The sequence below is a fragment of the Fusarium graminearum genome, chromosome 1 (assembly GCF_000240135.3).
Source record: "Fusarium graminearum PH-1 chromosome 1, whole genome shotgun sequence".
NCBI classification, from domain to species: Eukaryota; Fungi; Ascomycota; class Sordariomycetes; order Hypocreales; family Nectriaceae; genus Fusarium; species Fusarium graminearum.
The window spans coordinates 7,829,762-7,843,672 of record NC_026474.1 but is presented as its reverse complement, the minus strand read 5'-3'; the positions used below and the strand labels follow the sequence as shown (position 1 = coordinate 7,843,672).

The following is a 13,911-nucleotide window of genomic DNA, read 5'->3' as shown; positions in this document are numbered from 1 at the left end:
AATGTACCGACTTTGTAGAGCCATGCAAGTGGTAGGCCATATGTTTACTCTTCCAGGCCTTCCACTAAAGCCTCATGGTCAACAGCGACAGTGGTGACCTGAGCTGGCGCGCCCTTTCGTTTCTGTGCTGCCCAGTACTGGTGAAAGCCAGGAATGGCACCGGGCTGATTGATGCCAGGCGACCGGCTGAAACCCTTGTCTCTAGACTTTTCAGCAGCTTTTGAGGGTATGTTCTCGCTTGCTGTTGTCGAAGCCCAAGGTCTCCAGCCAACCCATTTTCCTATTCCCCCTCCTCCTCCTGCAGAACCCTGTGTGGTGTCCGAAGGAGCGGGCGACAAGGATCTATTCGACCCAGGCCTGTTCAGCGGGTTGGACGTCGTTCGGCTGGTGGGAAGACCAGCGAAATTGTCCCGGAGAGCGGCGGTGCTTCGCTTAGCTGCACCTCTGTAGAGTGTGGGCTGGGCTGTTACACCCGTAAGGACAGCTTCAGCGCCACCGAGCGGTCGGAGTGTGAGCTGGCTTGGCCGAGCCTTGAGGGTGTGGATATCAAGACCTCCGCTGAGAGACATGATTGACTCATGCGACAGGGCCCGGTGAATTCTTGGGCGTGGCATGTAGTCATCTCTGTTGTCTTCTGAGCTTTCGACAACAGAGCTCTCATCTATTATCGACGGCGTGTTGCCGAGGTCTGGAGTCACTGCTCGAGAGGTGCTTTCCTCCTTCTCGTCCTCATCCTCCTCATGAATCACATTATCGTTGAATTGACGTGGGTTCGGAGGCGGTGTGCCAGGGTCGAGCTGGAGGGATGGTGCTTGTAGACTAAATGCTGAAACGTCGGACGGTCCTTTACGGTGCGTCCGCCATGAGGGCGACACAGGGTCGAAGCTAGTAGCTGGTGACATTGGGTAGTCGTTGTCGCCAAAGGCAGAGTCGAACAGTGAGTTCCGCTGGTTCGATCGCGGTGAACTTGGGACGGACGACGCAAAGTCGGAGGGTTGCTCTGAGAGCAAGGACCATCTCTGCTTGGGCATCGAGATGACAGAGTTGGGCTCCTTGGTGTTGATGGAAGCGACGGGCAAAGCAGGGCCCAAACTCCAGCGGGCAGAGGATCGGGGTGTCGAAGCGCCTGAAGTGGGCGAGGGCGAGAACACGCTCGAGTTCAAGCTCGCCCGCTTCTTTCTGACCTTGGCCTTGTCAGCCTTGGGCGTGACATGATAGTGATGGTGGATGTGGAGCTCTTGGGAGTATCGAGGTGTAGTCGGTGGCTCGTAAGCCTCGAGTTCGTCCTTGAGAGTCGAGTTTCTGCTGTCGATAGCAGGTTGATGGTCGATGAGCTGTTCTCGCAGGCACTGGATCTCGTCGTTGGAGTTGAGAAGCATCTCCCGCAACTCGGCCATACCCAATTGAAGGTTGGCGTTGTCTTGGAGGAGATCCCTGACAAAATGATTGACGACTGGGTTCCCTGGCTTCGGTTCCTGGAGTGTCTTGGATGCGGCTGCACCCTTGAGACGACCCGCAGCCGTGTCGAGCTGTTTCTCGACCCGACGCTGACGCTCCATTCGTCCAACCACTTCAGCATGTCGCTCACGCTCCTCACGGGCCTCTTCCTCCATTCGCTCCAACTGGTCCTGCATGTCCATAATGCCACGCTGCGCCTCCTTGCAACGCTGAGCATGAGATCGGGCATCTTCCTTGGTCGATCTCAATTCATGGTACAGGTCATCTTGCTCCAGTTCGAGGAGATGTATATGGCGCTCCGCATCTTCGGCTCGCAGGGCAGCGGATTCGAGTTTTCGGACGGCCTGCTGGGATGATAGCAAGCTCGCTTCGAGAGTTTTTATCCTTGTATCGGATTCGGAAACGGTATTGTTGAGCAGCTCAAGCTGGTCGAGTAAATTCCTGTTTTCTTCGATTTTCAGGGCATTCTCGGCCTCAAGTTCCTGCTTCGCCATCTCCAGATGCTCTATCCTGGATGAAAGACTGAGACGGTCCCTCTCGGCGTCGGCCATATATGCTTCATGTCGGGCGAGTAGAGCCTACAAGGGAGAACGGGGGACAAGTCAGCAGCGGAAAACTTGATGGGGCATATTGACGTGTCTAGCGGGGACTGGCATGCAGGACACGCGGGAGGTGTTTAGGCGGTGGGAGGGACAAAAGGGTGACATGCATGCATGTTAAATAAAAGAAAAAGGTAGGAGGAATGCTCCGGAGATTGAAAATTCTTTTTTTCTCAAACTTACCTGGCCAAGTTGGGCAGCAGTATGCACGTCTTTTTCCACTGTTTCCAGGATGGTGCAGTTTCTCTTGAGAAGTGCGCAGTCGATTCGTCCACAGCAGCAAGTCATTTCTGCCAGCTGTGGCTCCTGGCCAAGGTCAAGGTCAGGCCTCTCCATGGTGGGAGGCCTTTTGGGTTGAGATTATTGTGATAAAATATAGGGTTCGCGAAAGGTGACGAAAATGGCGAGAGAAAGAGTGAGATCGGTTGGCCACATGATAATTAGGTTGGATAGAAGGAGAAACAAGCAAGCAGTTGGACAAGGACACAGAAATGAGGGGAAGACGTTTAGAGCATGATGATGATTAGAGTCTTGAGTTTCGCTGGTTGTCGAGTAGAGGAAAAAGACCAAAGATACAATGCGATACTCGCCGTTTTGGATGGAAACGGCTGGTGTTTGTGTTTACTGAACCGAACCTAAACAAAGAGGGTCTTTGTTTTGGATGGCTCTGATGAACTATAACTGGTTGCCGTTATCGATTGATTGGTATGGATGTGGGCGGCCCTCCCGCGCGAGTCTAATTTGGTGCAGTAGGTGTGGAGTTTGTGTTCCTGACTTAGTGTGATCGCCGACGATGATATTTTTCACTCGTGATAACGCAGAGTAAAGTAAACAAACGGAGTATTTGTAGAGACGACACGATGAGGCAGAGGATCGCTACGTTTGCGTACGTCAGTGCTTAATCAAGGCAGATGAGCCCTTAAAGGAGACCGGTTCACCACCCCAGACTAGACAAGCCATGTGATGTGCTTCAGCAATCACTGGCTGCGAACAACTGCGGACAAGGCAAGGCAAGGCGCGGTACAGAGTGCAGGGGCATCTAAGCGAGCAATTTCAGGCACTCATCAGGGGCGCGGATCTCTGTTCGGCTTAGTCTGCAGACATTTTGCAGGGAAGACGTGTTGAAAGACAGCGATTGTCTTCATTTCCTTTGCGGTATTTGATTGGATCATGAAACAAGGTTCTTTTTGTCTGCCGCTTTGGTCGTGTTGGGGAGGAGTCCAAGTGTTCAGCACTGATATGGGGAAGGAAAAGTCAAATGACGACAGCTGACTAAGCGGGAAGAGGGGTCTAGGATGCCGAGATAAAAAGACAGACCACGTGATTGGAACAACATCACTCTAGGGTAGCAAATCTACAGTCGGTAAACTCTAAACTCCATCAACTAACGCCAAACGTCTTTGATTCATCATCCTTCCTATTCACCGCCTCACATCGCTTGCGTCGGCAATTCATAGTGGCATCATGTCTCTCTAGCATAAGATCTTATCCAGGCGGGGTCTGCCGTTTTGCTTACTTTTTTACTGCAGACATGTTGTACTGCATGCAATGTCTTTGTAACAAACTGATGGGGGCCCTTCTCAGCCATTAACATGTCGTCATACAAACTCGCTATACTGAGAGCTCCGACCACTAATATTCCTTCCATTGTCATCCCCCACATTATCGACTGCAGGCATGGATGATTTGGAGCTTCTTTAGGTGGTGATGCTTGCGTTTTTGTCGTGTAGAGACTGGCGTTACAATGGATTGCGCCCATGATCCGTTCTTTCCCTCTCTCGGCTCTCCCACTGTCTCTCCCATCATCCCACCTCCCCTCCCTAAAGCTTCCCCTACTTTAAAACGACTTGATGCGTCCCTACCTTTCTCCTAGAATATTCCAAAGCTTTCGCACAGCTCGGATACAGACTCCTCTTCCTCTAGTAAAGTCCTTTTCTACTTACAAAGCAATGTCGCAAGAATACAAGCTCAAGGGTCTCTCGTCCCTGTCTCTTTCTCCCGGCTCCAAGCAGGAGGTCGAGGTTGAGGGTATTGAGGGCGGCAAGGTTCTCCTCGTCAACACTGGAGGCACAACACAGGCTCTGGGAGCCAAGTGTACTCACTATGGTGCGCCTATGGCAAAAGGTGTATTGACCAGCGATGGCCGCATCACATGTCCCTGGCACGGAGGTATGTACTGTGATCCGTCAATTGTTGTATAGCGTTGCCATGAGTCCTGGTCCCTGGACTGGGGTCGACGATCTAGATCCATCTTTAACTTATGCTGATCAATTGTCTAGCCTGTTTCAATGCAAAGACCGGCGATATCGAAGATGCCCCCGCCCTCGACCATCTCCCCGTATTCAAGGTTGCCGAACGAGACGGTGCCGTTTACGTCACTGGCGAAGAGAGCGCCATCAAGTCTTCCAAGAGACAACCCAACGTGAAGTGTGCCGGATCCAGCAGCGCACAGGATGAGCATGTCGTCGTCGTTGGTGGTGGCTCAGGTACATTGGGTGTTGTCGAGAGTCTTCGCGAGAAGGGTTGGAAGGGAGGCATCACCATCGTCTCCAACGAGGGAAACTACCCAATCGACCGAACGAAGCTGAGCAAGGCTCTTTTGACCGACCTTGACAAGTTGACCTGGCGAAACAAGGACTTCTACGAAAGCGGCTCCATCAAGTTCGTTGATGGTCACGTCAACAACGTCGACTTTTCTGGTCGCTTTGTTACAACCGAAGGGGGAGAGAAGATCTCTTACACGAAATTGGTCCTCGCGACGGGTGGTACACCCAGGCGACTGCCCCTTGAAGGATTTAAGAACCTTCACAATATTTTCACTCTCCGCACAGTCAATGACACGAAAAAGATTGTCGACCAGATTGGCAACAAGGGCAAGAAGATCGTGGTTGTTGGATCTTCCTTCATCGGAATGGAATGTGCAGTTGCTACAGCCAGCGACAATGATGTGACTGTCATCGGCATGGAGAATGTCCCACTTGAAAGGGTTCTTGGTGAAAAGGTCGGCGCAGGACTCCAAAAAGCGCTCGAGGGCAAGGGCGTCAAGTTCTACATGGGCGCAAGTGTCGACAAGGCCGAGCCATCTTCATCCGACTCATCCAAGGTCGGTGCTGTGTGCCTCAAGGACGGTACGAGGCTGGAGGCGGACCTGGTCGTTCTCGGGGTGGGTGTTGCCCCCGCGACTCAGTATCTCCAGAACAACAGCAGCATTACACTTGAGAAGGACGGATCCGTCAAGGTCAATGACGACTACTCGGTTGCTGGCCTTAAGGATGTTTACGCTATTGGCGATATTGCTACATTCCCCTACCACGGACCTGGAGGTGAAGGCAAGCCAGTTCGCATTGAGCATTGGAACGTTGCTCAAAAGGCGGGTCGCATCGCTGCCAACCACATCGCCAACCCCGGTGGAAAGACAGAGCATTTTATTCCCATTTTCTGGTCAGCCTTAGGTGCACAGCTCCGATACTGCGGCAACACGATGGCTTCTGGGTGGGACGACCTGGTGCTTGACGGTAGCCCAGCCGAGAACCAGTTCATTGCATATTATTGCAAGGGCGAAACTGTGGTTGCCATGGCTAGCATGGGCAGGGATCCTGCTATGGCGCAGAGTGCCGAGTTGATGCGGGTGAACAAGATGCCCACCAAGACGGAGCTCCAAGAGGGGATCAGCGTGATCTGAGTGTACCAGATCTATGACACGGGAAATGACACGATATGACTATCTACCTATAATAAACCAACTTGTTAATATCATTTCCTGACCGTTCAATCCTTTTTGCAAGTGAAATTGTAGCTTCCAGGTTCCCAAAGCTTGTCAGAGCTCATATGGAGGAAGAAAACTTGGCGGCGGGAACCAAGCGATCGGGTGAGACTGTGATGAAGCTATGAACTCAGATCGAGATGTCAAGTTACAAAATAGGAAATGTTTTAGCGGCAATAGAGCTAGTTTCAGAAGATAATTCCGGGCGGTCCACTGAAACTTCAACGTTTTTGTTCCATCCCCATGTTCTGGGCTGTCGATTCTTCGATCTGTGAAAAGTCAATGACGTTGCGACAGGGGTCGTCATGATTGCATCAATGGAGCAAAACCTCCTCTTGTACATACTCAGAACCTTTTGTACTCCACCTCCAGTATCTCTTTTCTGTCATGCTGACGAGTTGAGGCCGAGCGATACTACCTATGACGGGTGGACGTTTGTCAAATGAAGTCATGAAGGTTTGCGTACCCGTGGTTAAATACCATGAGTTGTACGTCCATCGAGGTCGCTTTTTGACTCTGGTGGCATAACAACAAACCATAACACATATTTATTAATACTTTATTAATACTTTATTAATACAAAATGGCTACTCAAGCTGCTTACGGCGTCGAAAAGATCGTCGGCCACAGCGATAACGCTATTACGGCGCAGGATGTCACTTCGTACCAAGAGACGGGCGACCATAGCCAGACCATGAAGGCTTTGGCTTGGATGGGCAAGAACAAGGTTCAGATGGGTATGTTTACTTTCACACCACTTACACGCTGTTGAACACTAACATTTCCCCACAGTTGACGCTCCCAAGCCAAAGGTTATTGAAGACCGCGATGTCATCCTCAGAGTCACAGGCAGCACCGTCTGCGGTTCCGACCTGCATCTCCTCCACGGCACAGTCATCCAGCTCTCCGAGGGTGACATCCTGGGCCACGAGTTCTGCGGTGTCGTTGATGAGGTCGGTGCTGGTGTTACAGGCATTGATGTCGGCGGACGCTACGTTGCTTCGTTCCAGATTGCTTGCGGCGACTGCTTCTTCTGCAAACAGAAGCTCTCATCGCAATGCGAAAAGACAAACTCCAACACCACTGAGCGTGCCATGTACGGTGGACGTACCGCGGGCATGTTTGGTTACTCGCATTTCACCGGTGGATTCGCTGGTGGGCAGGCTGAGTACGTGCGCGTGCCGCTTGGTGATGTGAACTTGTTGAAGATCCCTGATGATGTTCCTGATGAGAAGGGTGAGTGTCTCGTTTTCTCTGTTGCGAGTCTGTGCTAACATGGTCAGCCCTTTACCTGTCTGATGTTCTGGCTACCTCCTACAACGCCGTCAAGGATACAGCCGTCTACCCCAATGACTCAGTCGCCGTCTTTGGTGCTGGCCCCATCGGTCAAATGGCTGGTATCTTTGCCCTCAAGGAAGGCGCGAGCAAGGTCATCTTTGTCGACACAGAGCCCCGCCTATCCTTTGTTCGCGAGCGCTGGCCCGCGGAACACAAGGACAAGCTGGAGCTGGTCGACTTCAAGCAGCTGTCCCACGGTGTGACCAACAAACCCACCGTAGTGAGCCGCCTCAAAGAGCTTACGGGTAACCGCGGCCCCGACTGCGCCATCGAGTGCGTGGCGGGCGAGTACCCCAAGGGCTGGATGCACACAATCGAGCTTGCCATCGGTGCCGAGACGGACACGAGCGAGATTATCAACGAGATGATCGAGGGCGTTCGCAATTACGGACGGTGCGGCGTGACGGGCGTGTATGTCGGCTACACGAACCACTTCAACATCGGATCCCTGATGGAGCGCGGAATTCGCCTCATCGGCAATGGCCAGGCCCCCGTTCACAAGTACTGGGATGAGCTTCTGGAGATGATCCAGAGGGGCGAGCTTGATCCTGCTCAGATGCTGTCGCACCGCGTCAGGCTGGAGGATCTTGACAAGGTGTATTACAAGTTTGAGAAGAAGGAGGATGGTATGCAAAAGGTGTTTGTGGAGACCAAGTTTTCGTTTCCCAGAGACCCTAGCACGCCTGCTCTCACGACTTATTAGATGGGGTTGATACCAGAGGCGTTGGTGATTGAATGGGAGGGTGGCATACATGATGGCCTCTTATTAAGTTAGTTTCTTACGAAGTAATGAAGAATGTTATTAATGTATTTTCGTTTATTGTTGAGTGTTGTGATAGTTGATCTTGATTGGTGACGATGGTTACCAGGCCAAAGCACCCTTGCTTCTAGTCATTGGATTCCCATAGGATTTCTGGATGGCGCATGGATATAGATGCTGGAACTCAAAGAATATGTTTCACCATTTCTTGATTGGTATAAGTGATTGCCTATGTGGTTTGGAGTATTGGAAGCCAAGTGCAGTTGATGCACGTGTGGACAGCTCTGAACATGGTGCATGTAGCCCAGGCCAAGGTGACATGTCGATCTGATCATAGTAAACAGCACAACACAACTTGGAACTAATATAAATGCGATAATTGCCTGAATTCCTCAGCATTGATGTGGAGAGAAGGGGATATTTATGTAAGCTTACTTTCAAATGCCCCAAAAGTTCTCAATTTGTTGATGTGTGAAGTTCTGAGGTGATGTTCAATGGTCTCGAGGACCCCTAATTTAGTGCTTACGATCAGCGGGTCGTAGTGGGCCCAGCCCTGGAAGTGGAAGACTCTGAAGATGAATTAAATGTATTTGTCAGCCTCGTGCTGTCAGAACATCGACGAAATGACTCTACAATTCGGCTTCAGTTAATCGCATCTTACAGACGGAGCTTCTACTTAATAACAGAGCTGTAATTGTATCTTGAGTTACTCCGAAAGACCGCAAACATGGCAACTCCAGTAGACACAGACCCTGTACCTTCAAATCGTCGCAAGGGTAAGTGAGCTGATCTCAACTCAGCAGACTCAACTCAATAGACTCAGCTAAACGATACCTCAGCCTGTGATTTGTGCTTCAAGAAAAAGATCAAATGCGACATGTTAAAGCCCGACTGTTCAAACTGCATTCTTTACAATACGACTTGTCGCACCAGTCCGATCGGGCGCAAGCCCAGTTCGACAAAGGGTAGAATAGCCAAACAACAACCAGAGTGAGCCCATTTACCCTCCACTTCTGAACAAAGCTAATACAAGTAGAGGCAATCGCTCGGAAGGTCTCGAAGCTCGACTCAAGCGTATAGAAGAGCATTTGGAGCAGGTTCTCAACGCTGCTAAAGACGCCCATTCTGCCAAACCGCCAACATGTTCACCAGAGAGCCATTCCAGCATTGGCGATGCATCAGATTCCGTTCCCAGCAAGGGAGGAATCGACGAAGATCTGGCTAAACTAGGCGTCTATTCGTGGAAATTCGATCCTGTCCGTCCAGTCGTCTACGAAGGTCCCCAACCAAACTCACTTGACCTCCCTCCCCTCGAAGAGGTTCTCCCCATAGCGAACCACTACTTTTCCACCTTCAACACTGTCATTCCGCTTTTCCAACAACCAGTGTTTATGAAACTTCTTAGATCATGGTACAATCAACCAAATACGCGCGACAGGGCAAGGTGGGCAGCTATTCAATGCGTCTTGGCAATCGGGTACCGCACGCCTCAACTTTCTCTTACGGATAGCCAAGTTGCCCAGGTTGAAAAGGCGGACCAGTGTTTGCGGAATGTTCAAAGCGTCGTATCAGAACTTGTCACGCGTGAGGATGATTTACTCGGTGTTCAGGTCCTGCTGGGTATCGTGATGTTGTTTCAGAACAGTCGCGATCCAAAACCTGCGGGTGTCATTATTGGGACAGCGTTGCGGTTGGCCCATAGGTTGAGATTACATTCACAAGAAGCGGCGATGAGTTTTCCCGCTGCCGAAGCGGAACATCGATCACGAGTGTTTTGGATTGCGTATGTTCTTGACAAGGTATGTTGACTGGTAACTTCTAAGCAACCCAGCTGATAAGCGTAGGATATTAGTCTAAGAGGAAATACACCTTCATGCCAAAACGACGAAGACATCGATATTCCATTGCCCACCATCGCGCCAGCAGATAGTGCAGGGCTAGTATGGACACAAAACGGACAAGTGCATTTTAACTACCACCGACGACGTGTCGAACTTGCCTATATAGAGGGCAAAGTCTACGATCTCCTTCACTCAAACCGCGCCAGTCGAATCACACCACAAGAGCGTCAAAGACGAATAGCGCGCCTTCAATCCATGCTTGATCAGTGGTATGAGCGTATCCCGCTGGCCTTCCATATCGAGCATGTCGCTGCGACTGTAGGGCCGAGTCAGCTTGTGCAAATGACCAAGATGCACCATGCATTCTTGCTGACCGAGGTCATGATACATGGTATCTACAGTTACAACAAAGACTGGCAGAAGAGGATAAGCTCTTTTGGGAGAGATACTATATCTGGAGGAGATCAAAATGGTACAAACAAGGAACAAGCACCTCTGCCAGAGGGATGGAATCAGTGCGTTGACGTAAGTAGGGGATGTATGAAGTTGTTCCAGGAAGCAACACCGACAGAGTGTCTGATATGGTAAGTATTATCGCTTGTTTTCTTATTCCTGTACTGACCTTCCCAGGCAATGCAGTTACTCCCACTTCTCAGCTTTGATAGTCCTTCTCGCCAACATGATTCTCAACCCAGGCCACAAATCAATACATACAGATCAGCACATCTCGATAAAAGCACTCGACTTATTCGACAAGCTCCTCAAAATTATAGATGATGAAGCATTTAGGGCACTGCGCTCTGTCGTCGGGGATCTGAGCCAACGAGCGCAAGATGCAGTTGCGGCACATCGACAATATCTCAAGAGTTTGGGAAAGGATATATACGAGCCAATCGATGTTGAAGAGGCACTTGTGCAAGAGCTGGACTTTTTGCCCACTAATGATGGGCTCGAGAATATCGATGGACCATTTGCCGGGCTGGAATCAGGTGTGGATTTTGATGTTTTTGGGTTTGGTCAGGATGGGAGTGGGCAGGGTTTTGTAAACGATGACACGAATACTTGGTTTCTACCTGGATGAAGGACAGGCATACACGTCATAATAGATATATTGTAAAGAAGGGAAACGGACACGTTCCCGCTGGTTATTGATGGGTAGAACCCCTAGATCTATCACGATGCACTAGTAGTACGCATGCCCATCCTCCGGCTTCTCGACCGACTCATGAGAGAACCCACAATGATCTGTTATCTCTCTATCAGACCCTTCCCTTTCGATAGTCATAACACCCCACTGTAGAGGTAGTAATGGTGCCTCCTCAGGGTGCGAGAAACCATCTGGCTGACGACAAGCAGGCGCAATCGCCACACTGCAGCTCGCAGCCACAGGCATACCAGTTGGTAGTCGACGAAGAGCTGTAGTAAATACTGCGACGGCCATAAGACCAGAGGTAATAATAACACAAATGATGGCGATTGGTGAATACCCACAGGTTACCACAGTTCCCTGGTACTGGAATTCTGTCCTTATCTTTATGTAAGATTCAACAATGACAACAAAAATGCATTGCGACAGCATCCAGTGTACCAAGATTGAAACCAGTATGAGCGGAATGCTATAGCGGTAGGGGAGTTGAAGAAAGTACCGAGAGCGTTGCTGACCTCTCGGACTGGAAGAAACGCGTAATGGACGTCGCTTGTGGCCGAAATCGCTCCATTCTTTTGCGGCAGCCATGGCTGTATAGAGGCTGTTGTAATGGAAATACAACATGGAGAAGATAAATTGAGGAATGTTGGAAACGAGAACTTGGCGGAAAATATTCTGCTCGTGCTGCAGTCCATTTGAAAAGCCCCAACCTGTTATCAGGGTGAGTTCGTTTGCGGTTCCAAATCCCAATCCCCAGAGGCTCTTAAAGTCATGACGATCAGATATTTGGCTAATACCATAGTACAGAAGCCAGCAACTGACGCCCAATGTAACTCCATACCTAGAGGGGAAGTGTTAGCCTCAAGACATACTTCTGGGGCTGATGTTCTTACATGGCGAGGCTGAAGAACCACCGCGTGTAACTAATGGCAGCTCCGCGTCTTTTAGGAGCTGTATGCACAAGGCCCGGTTCATCCAAGAGGTCGTTGCGGACACTGTGCGCAGATATTAAGCAACTTCCCCGAGGGTTCTCTTCTGGCCTAGTCATGAATGACTGAATGGCATCTCCGAGAACGAACAGAGGTTCTTTTGGTGGTCGAAAAGCAATAAATGCAAGTATAATCGCCTTGACAAAGTTTACAACAAGAACGATGGACGCAAGGGTGATGTCAAAGTTCAATCTGCATCTCTGTGGTGCTGGTTGGCTGAGGCAATACTTGACCTTATTATCATACAAACGATATGGTTTCCAGTTATCCGGCTGACGTTTAATTTCTGGTAATAGGAAGTGACAGGGTGTGTCGCATGACTCGTTTGCACAGATCCAATCATAATCTGTTTCGATGCAGTCTCCTCGTCGAACATTGTGCGACAAGGCAGAATTTATCTCGTATGTTTGATTCGATTCCTCTTTCGACATTGAAAAGTCGAAAACCAGTATCACGTCGGCCCTTTTGGTCTGGAAAGTTGTACCATACTCATTGATGCACTCCGAGGCGGTGAGATTATCGAGTTGACTGACTAACATATTCCTCGACTTGAATGTGGCTAGAGTGGACTTGCGTGCAGGTAGGTCGGAGTCTTTTTCGATCAAATAGAGGTTTCTATCGGCGCCAAAAACCTCATATGAATATGATGATAAGGATGAGTAGACCACAGAGTTGAGCCTCGATGCTGTTAGTTTCGCACTCGTTTGTTCTAGGGTCAGGAAGCCTACAAGAGATGAAGTGGTATTGATGACAGCACAAGCAGCCACCAAAGTACTACTCTCCATAAGGAGACCTTCCACAAGTTACGGAAGCTGGGGATACCAATGTCTACCCATTTCCCTTGTGCATGGGCTCTGTCGACATCTGCCCTGGTGGGTGTCGAAAGACATTGCATCCCATAGTTGCTGGCGGAAAGAAGAATTGAGCCGAAGACGTTGATGATAAGGTGAATCACGAGATTTATGTTGCGGGTTGTCGAACAGGTACCCTCGTACATGATTCTTCGACTCGTCTCTGTGCTATCCGCTGCGTCTTTGAGGCTCACGCCTGACCAGATGGTCAAGCCAAGATTGATGATAAAAACAGCAGTACACGCACATGAGCCACTAATAAGACTGACCTTCCAATCGTCCATCTTCTTAGTGCTCTCCTTGCTGTCATTGTCGACGGATCTGTCCATGTTATTGTTTGGATTGAGAAGTCCATCGCTTTCGTGAAGGGTTGGCTTGGCCATTGTTGTCTGTGTAGGGAGGTAAAGGAGTGATTTTGACAAAACACATTTGCTGTCTGGGCGGTACTATTTATCGCAAATCCTATACGACAAACCCTGAAATAGCAAGTTATATTTCGAGACACGACCAACTGAAAACTACAATTGTGGAGAGCCTGCCGCCCAGTACGGTGGCTGAGCACCTATTTCCAACTTGTTGCCGGCCGCAGACAAGTTGACCATGGGTTATGGCATTCTGATGAAACAATAGGCGACATCTAGCTAATAGGATATCAGAATACTCTCCGAGCGGCTAACTAGGATGTACTATGGTATGATCATCGGTTTGCGAAGCAGGGAATTACTGCTTACGCCAAGACAGTGTGACTTTATTAGGTAGCTCTGCGCAGCCAGGTTGGTGATATTAACGAAGTGGTTAGAAGTACCTTCCAGAGTTGGATCTCTGTACTCCACAGTAAGCCTAATATAGTTATCATGCATAGATTAGCAATTGGTGCGAAACGAAACGCAGACCAGCTATTGGATGATTTTAGACATATACAAGGATATAGATTAGTACCTAGGGAGGGAGTCAGATTTTAGGTACCCTTTTCTCCGTTCCCTTTAGAGCCTGCAGTAGACGTATTGGTTACCCTTTCCAGAAGAAAGCTCTTGGCAGGGCTCCCGGAGGATGATAATTAGATTCTCTCTATAAAAACTAAAGAACACAGTCTCTCATAGAGATCTAGAAGTAAGAGGCCTGGAAAAAAAAGAGTTGAAGGAATAAAAGAGGAGGATTTTCCTTG

At 49.7% G+C, this 13,911-nt stretch overlaps 5 protein-coding genes across 5 annotated transcripts; 3 read left to right on the top strand and 2 right to left on the bottom strand.

Annotated features, from left to right (window-relative positions):
- Positions 1-44: 44 nt before the first annotated feature.
- On the bottom strand, positions 45-2,393 carry FGSG_02434 (uncharacterized protein; the record flags this gene model as incomplete). The annotated part of the gene is made up of 2 exons (XM_011320053.1): positions 45-2,036; positions 2,241-2,393. The coding sequence occupies 2 exons, from the start codon at positions 2,391-2,393 to the stop codon at positions 45-47; spliced, it is 2,145 nt and encodes a 714-aa protein (XP_011318355.1).
- A 1,535-nt stretch (positions 2,394-3,928) lies between these two features.
- On the top strand, positions 3,929-5,942 carry FGSG_02433 (uncharacterized protein). Its single transcript, XM_011320052.1, has 2 exons — positions 3,929-4,226; positions 4,337-5,942. Exons 1-2 carry the CDS (start codon positions 4,007-4,009, stop codon positions 5,737-5,739), a joined length of 1,623 nt encoding a protein of 540 aa, XP_011318354.1. The 5' UTR covers positions 3,929-4,006; the 3' UTR covers positions 5,740-5,942.
- A 461-nt stretch (positions 5,943-6,403) lies between these two features.
- FGSG_02432 (uncharacterized protein) lies at positions 6,404-7,861 on the top strand (the record flags this gene model as incomplete). The annotated part of the gene is made up of 3 exons (XM_011320051.1): positions 6,404-6,557; positions 6,613-7,067; positions 7,151-7,861. 3 exons carry the CDS (start codon positions 6,404-6,406, stop codon positions 7,859-7,861), a joined length of 1,320 nt encoding a protein of 439 aa, XP_011318353.1.
- Positions 7,862-8,645: 784 nt separating this feature from the next.
- FGSG_02431 (uncharacterized protein) lies at positions 8,646-10,840 on the top strand (the record flags this gene model as incomplete). Its single annotated transcript, XM_011320050.1, has 4 exons — positions 8,646-8,694; positions 8,957-9,717; positions 10,315-10,343; positions 10,549-10,840. The coding sequence occupies 4 exons, from the start codon at positions 8,646-8,648 to the stop codon at positions 10,838-10,840; spliced, it is 1,131 nt and encodes a 376-aa protein (XP_011318352.1).
- Positions 10,841-10,942: 102 nt separating this feature from the next.
- On the bottom strand, positions 10,943-13,129 carry FGSG_02430 (uncharacterized protein; the record flags this gene model as incomplete). Its single annotated transcript, XM_011320049.1, has 4 exons — positions 10,943-11,280; positions 11,422-11,747; positions 11,800-12,619; positions 12,703-13,129. 4 exons carry the CDS (start codon positions 13,127-13,129, stop codon positions 10,943-10,945), a joined length of 1,911 nt encoding a protein of 636 aa, XP_011318351.1.
- Positions 13,130-13,911: the final 782 nt, after the last annotated feature.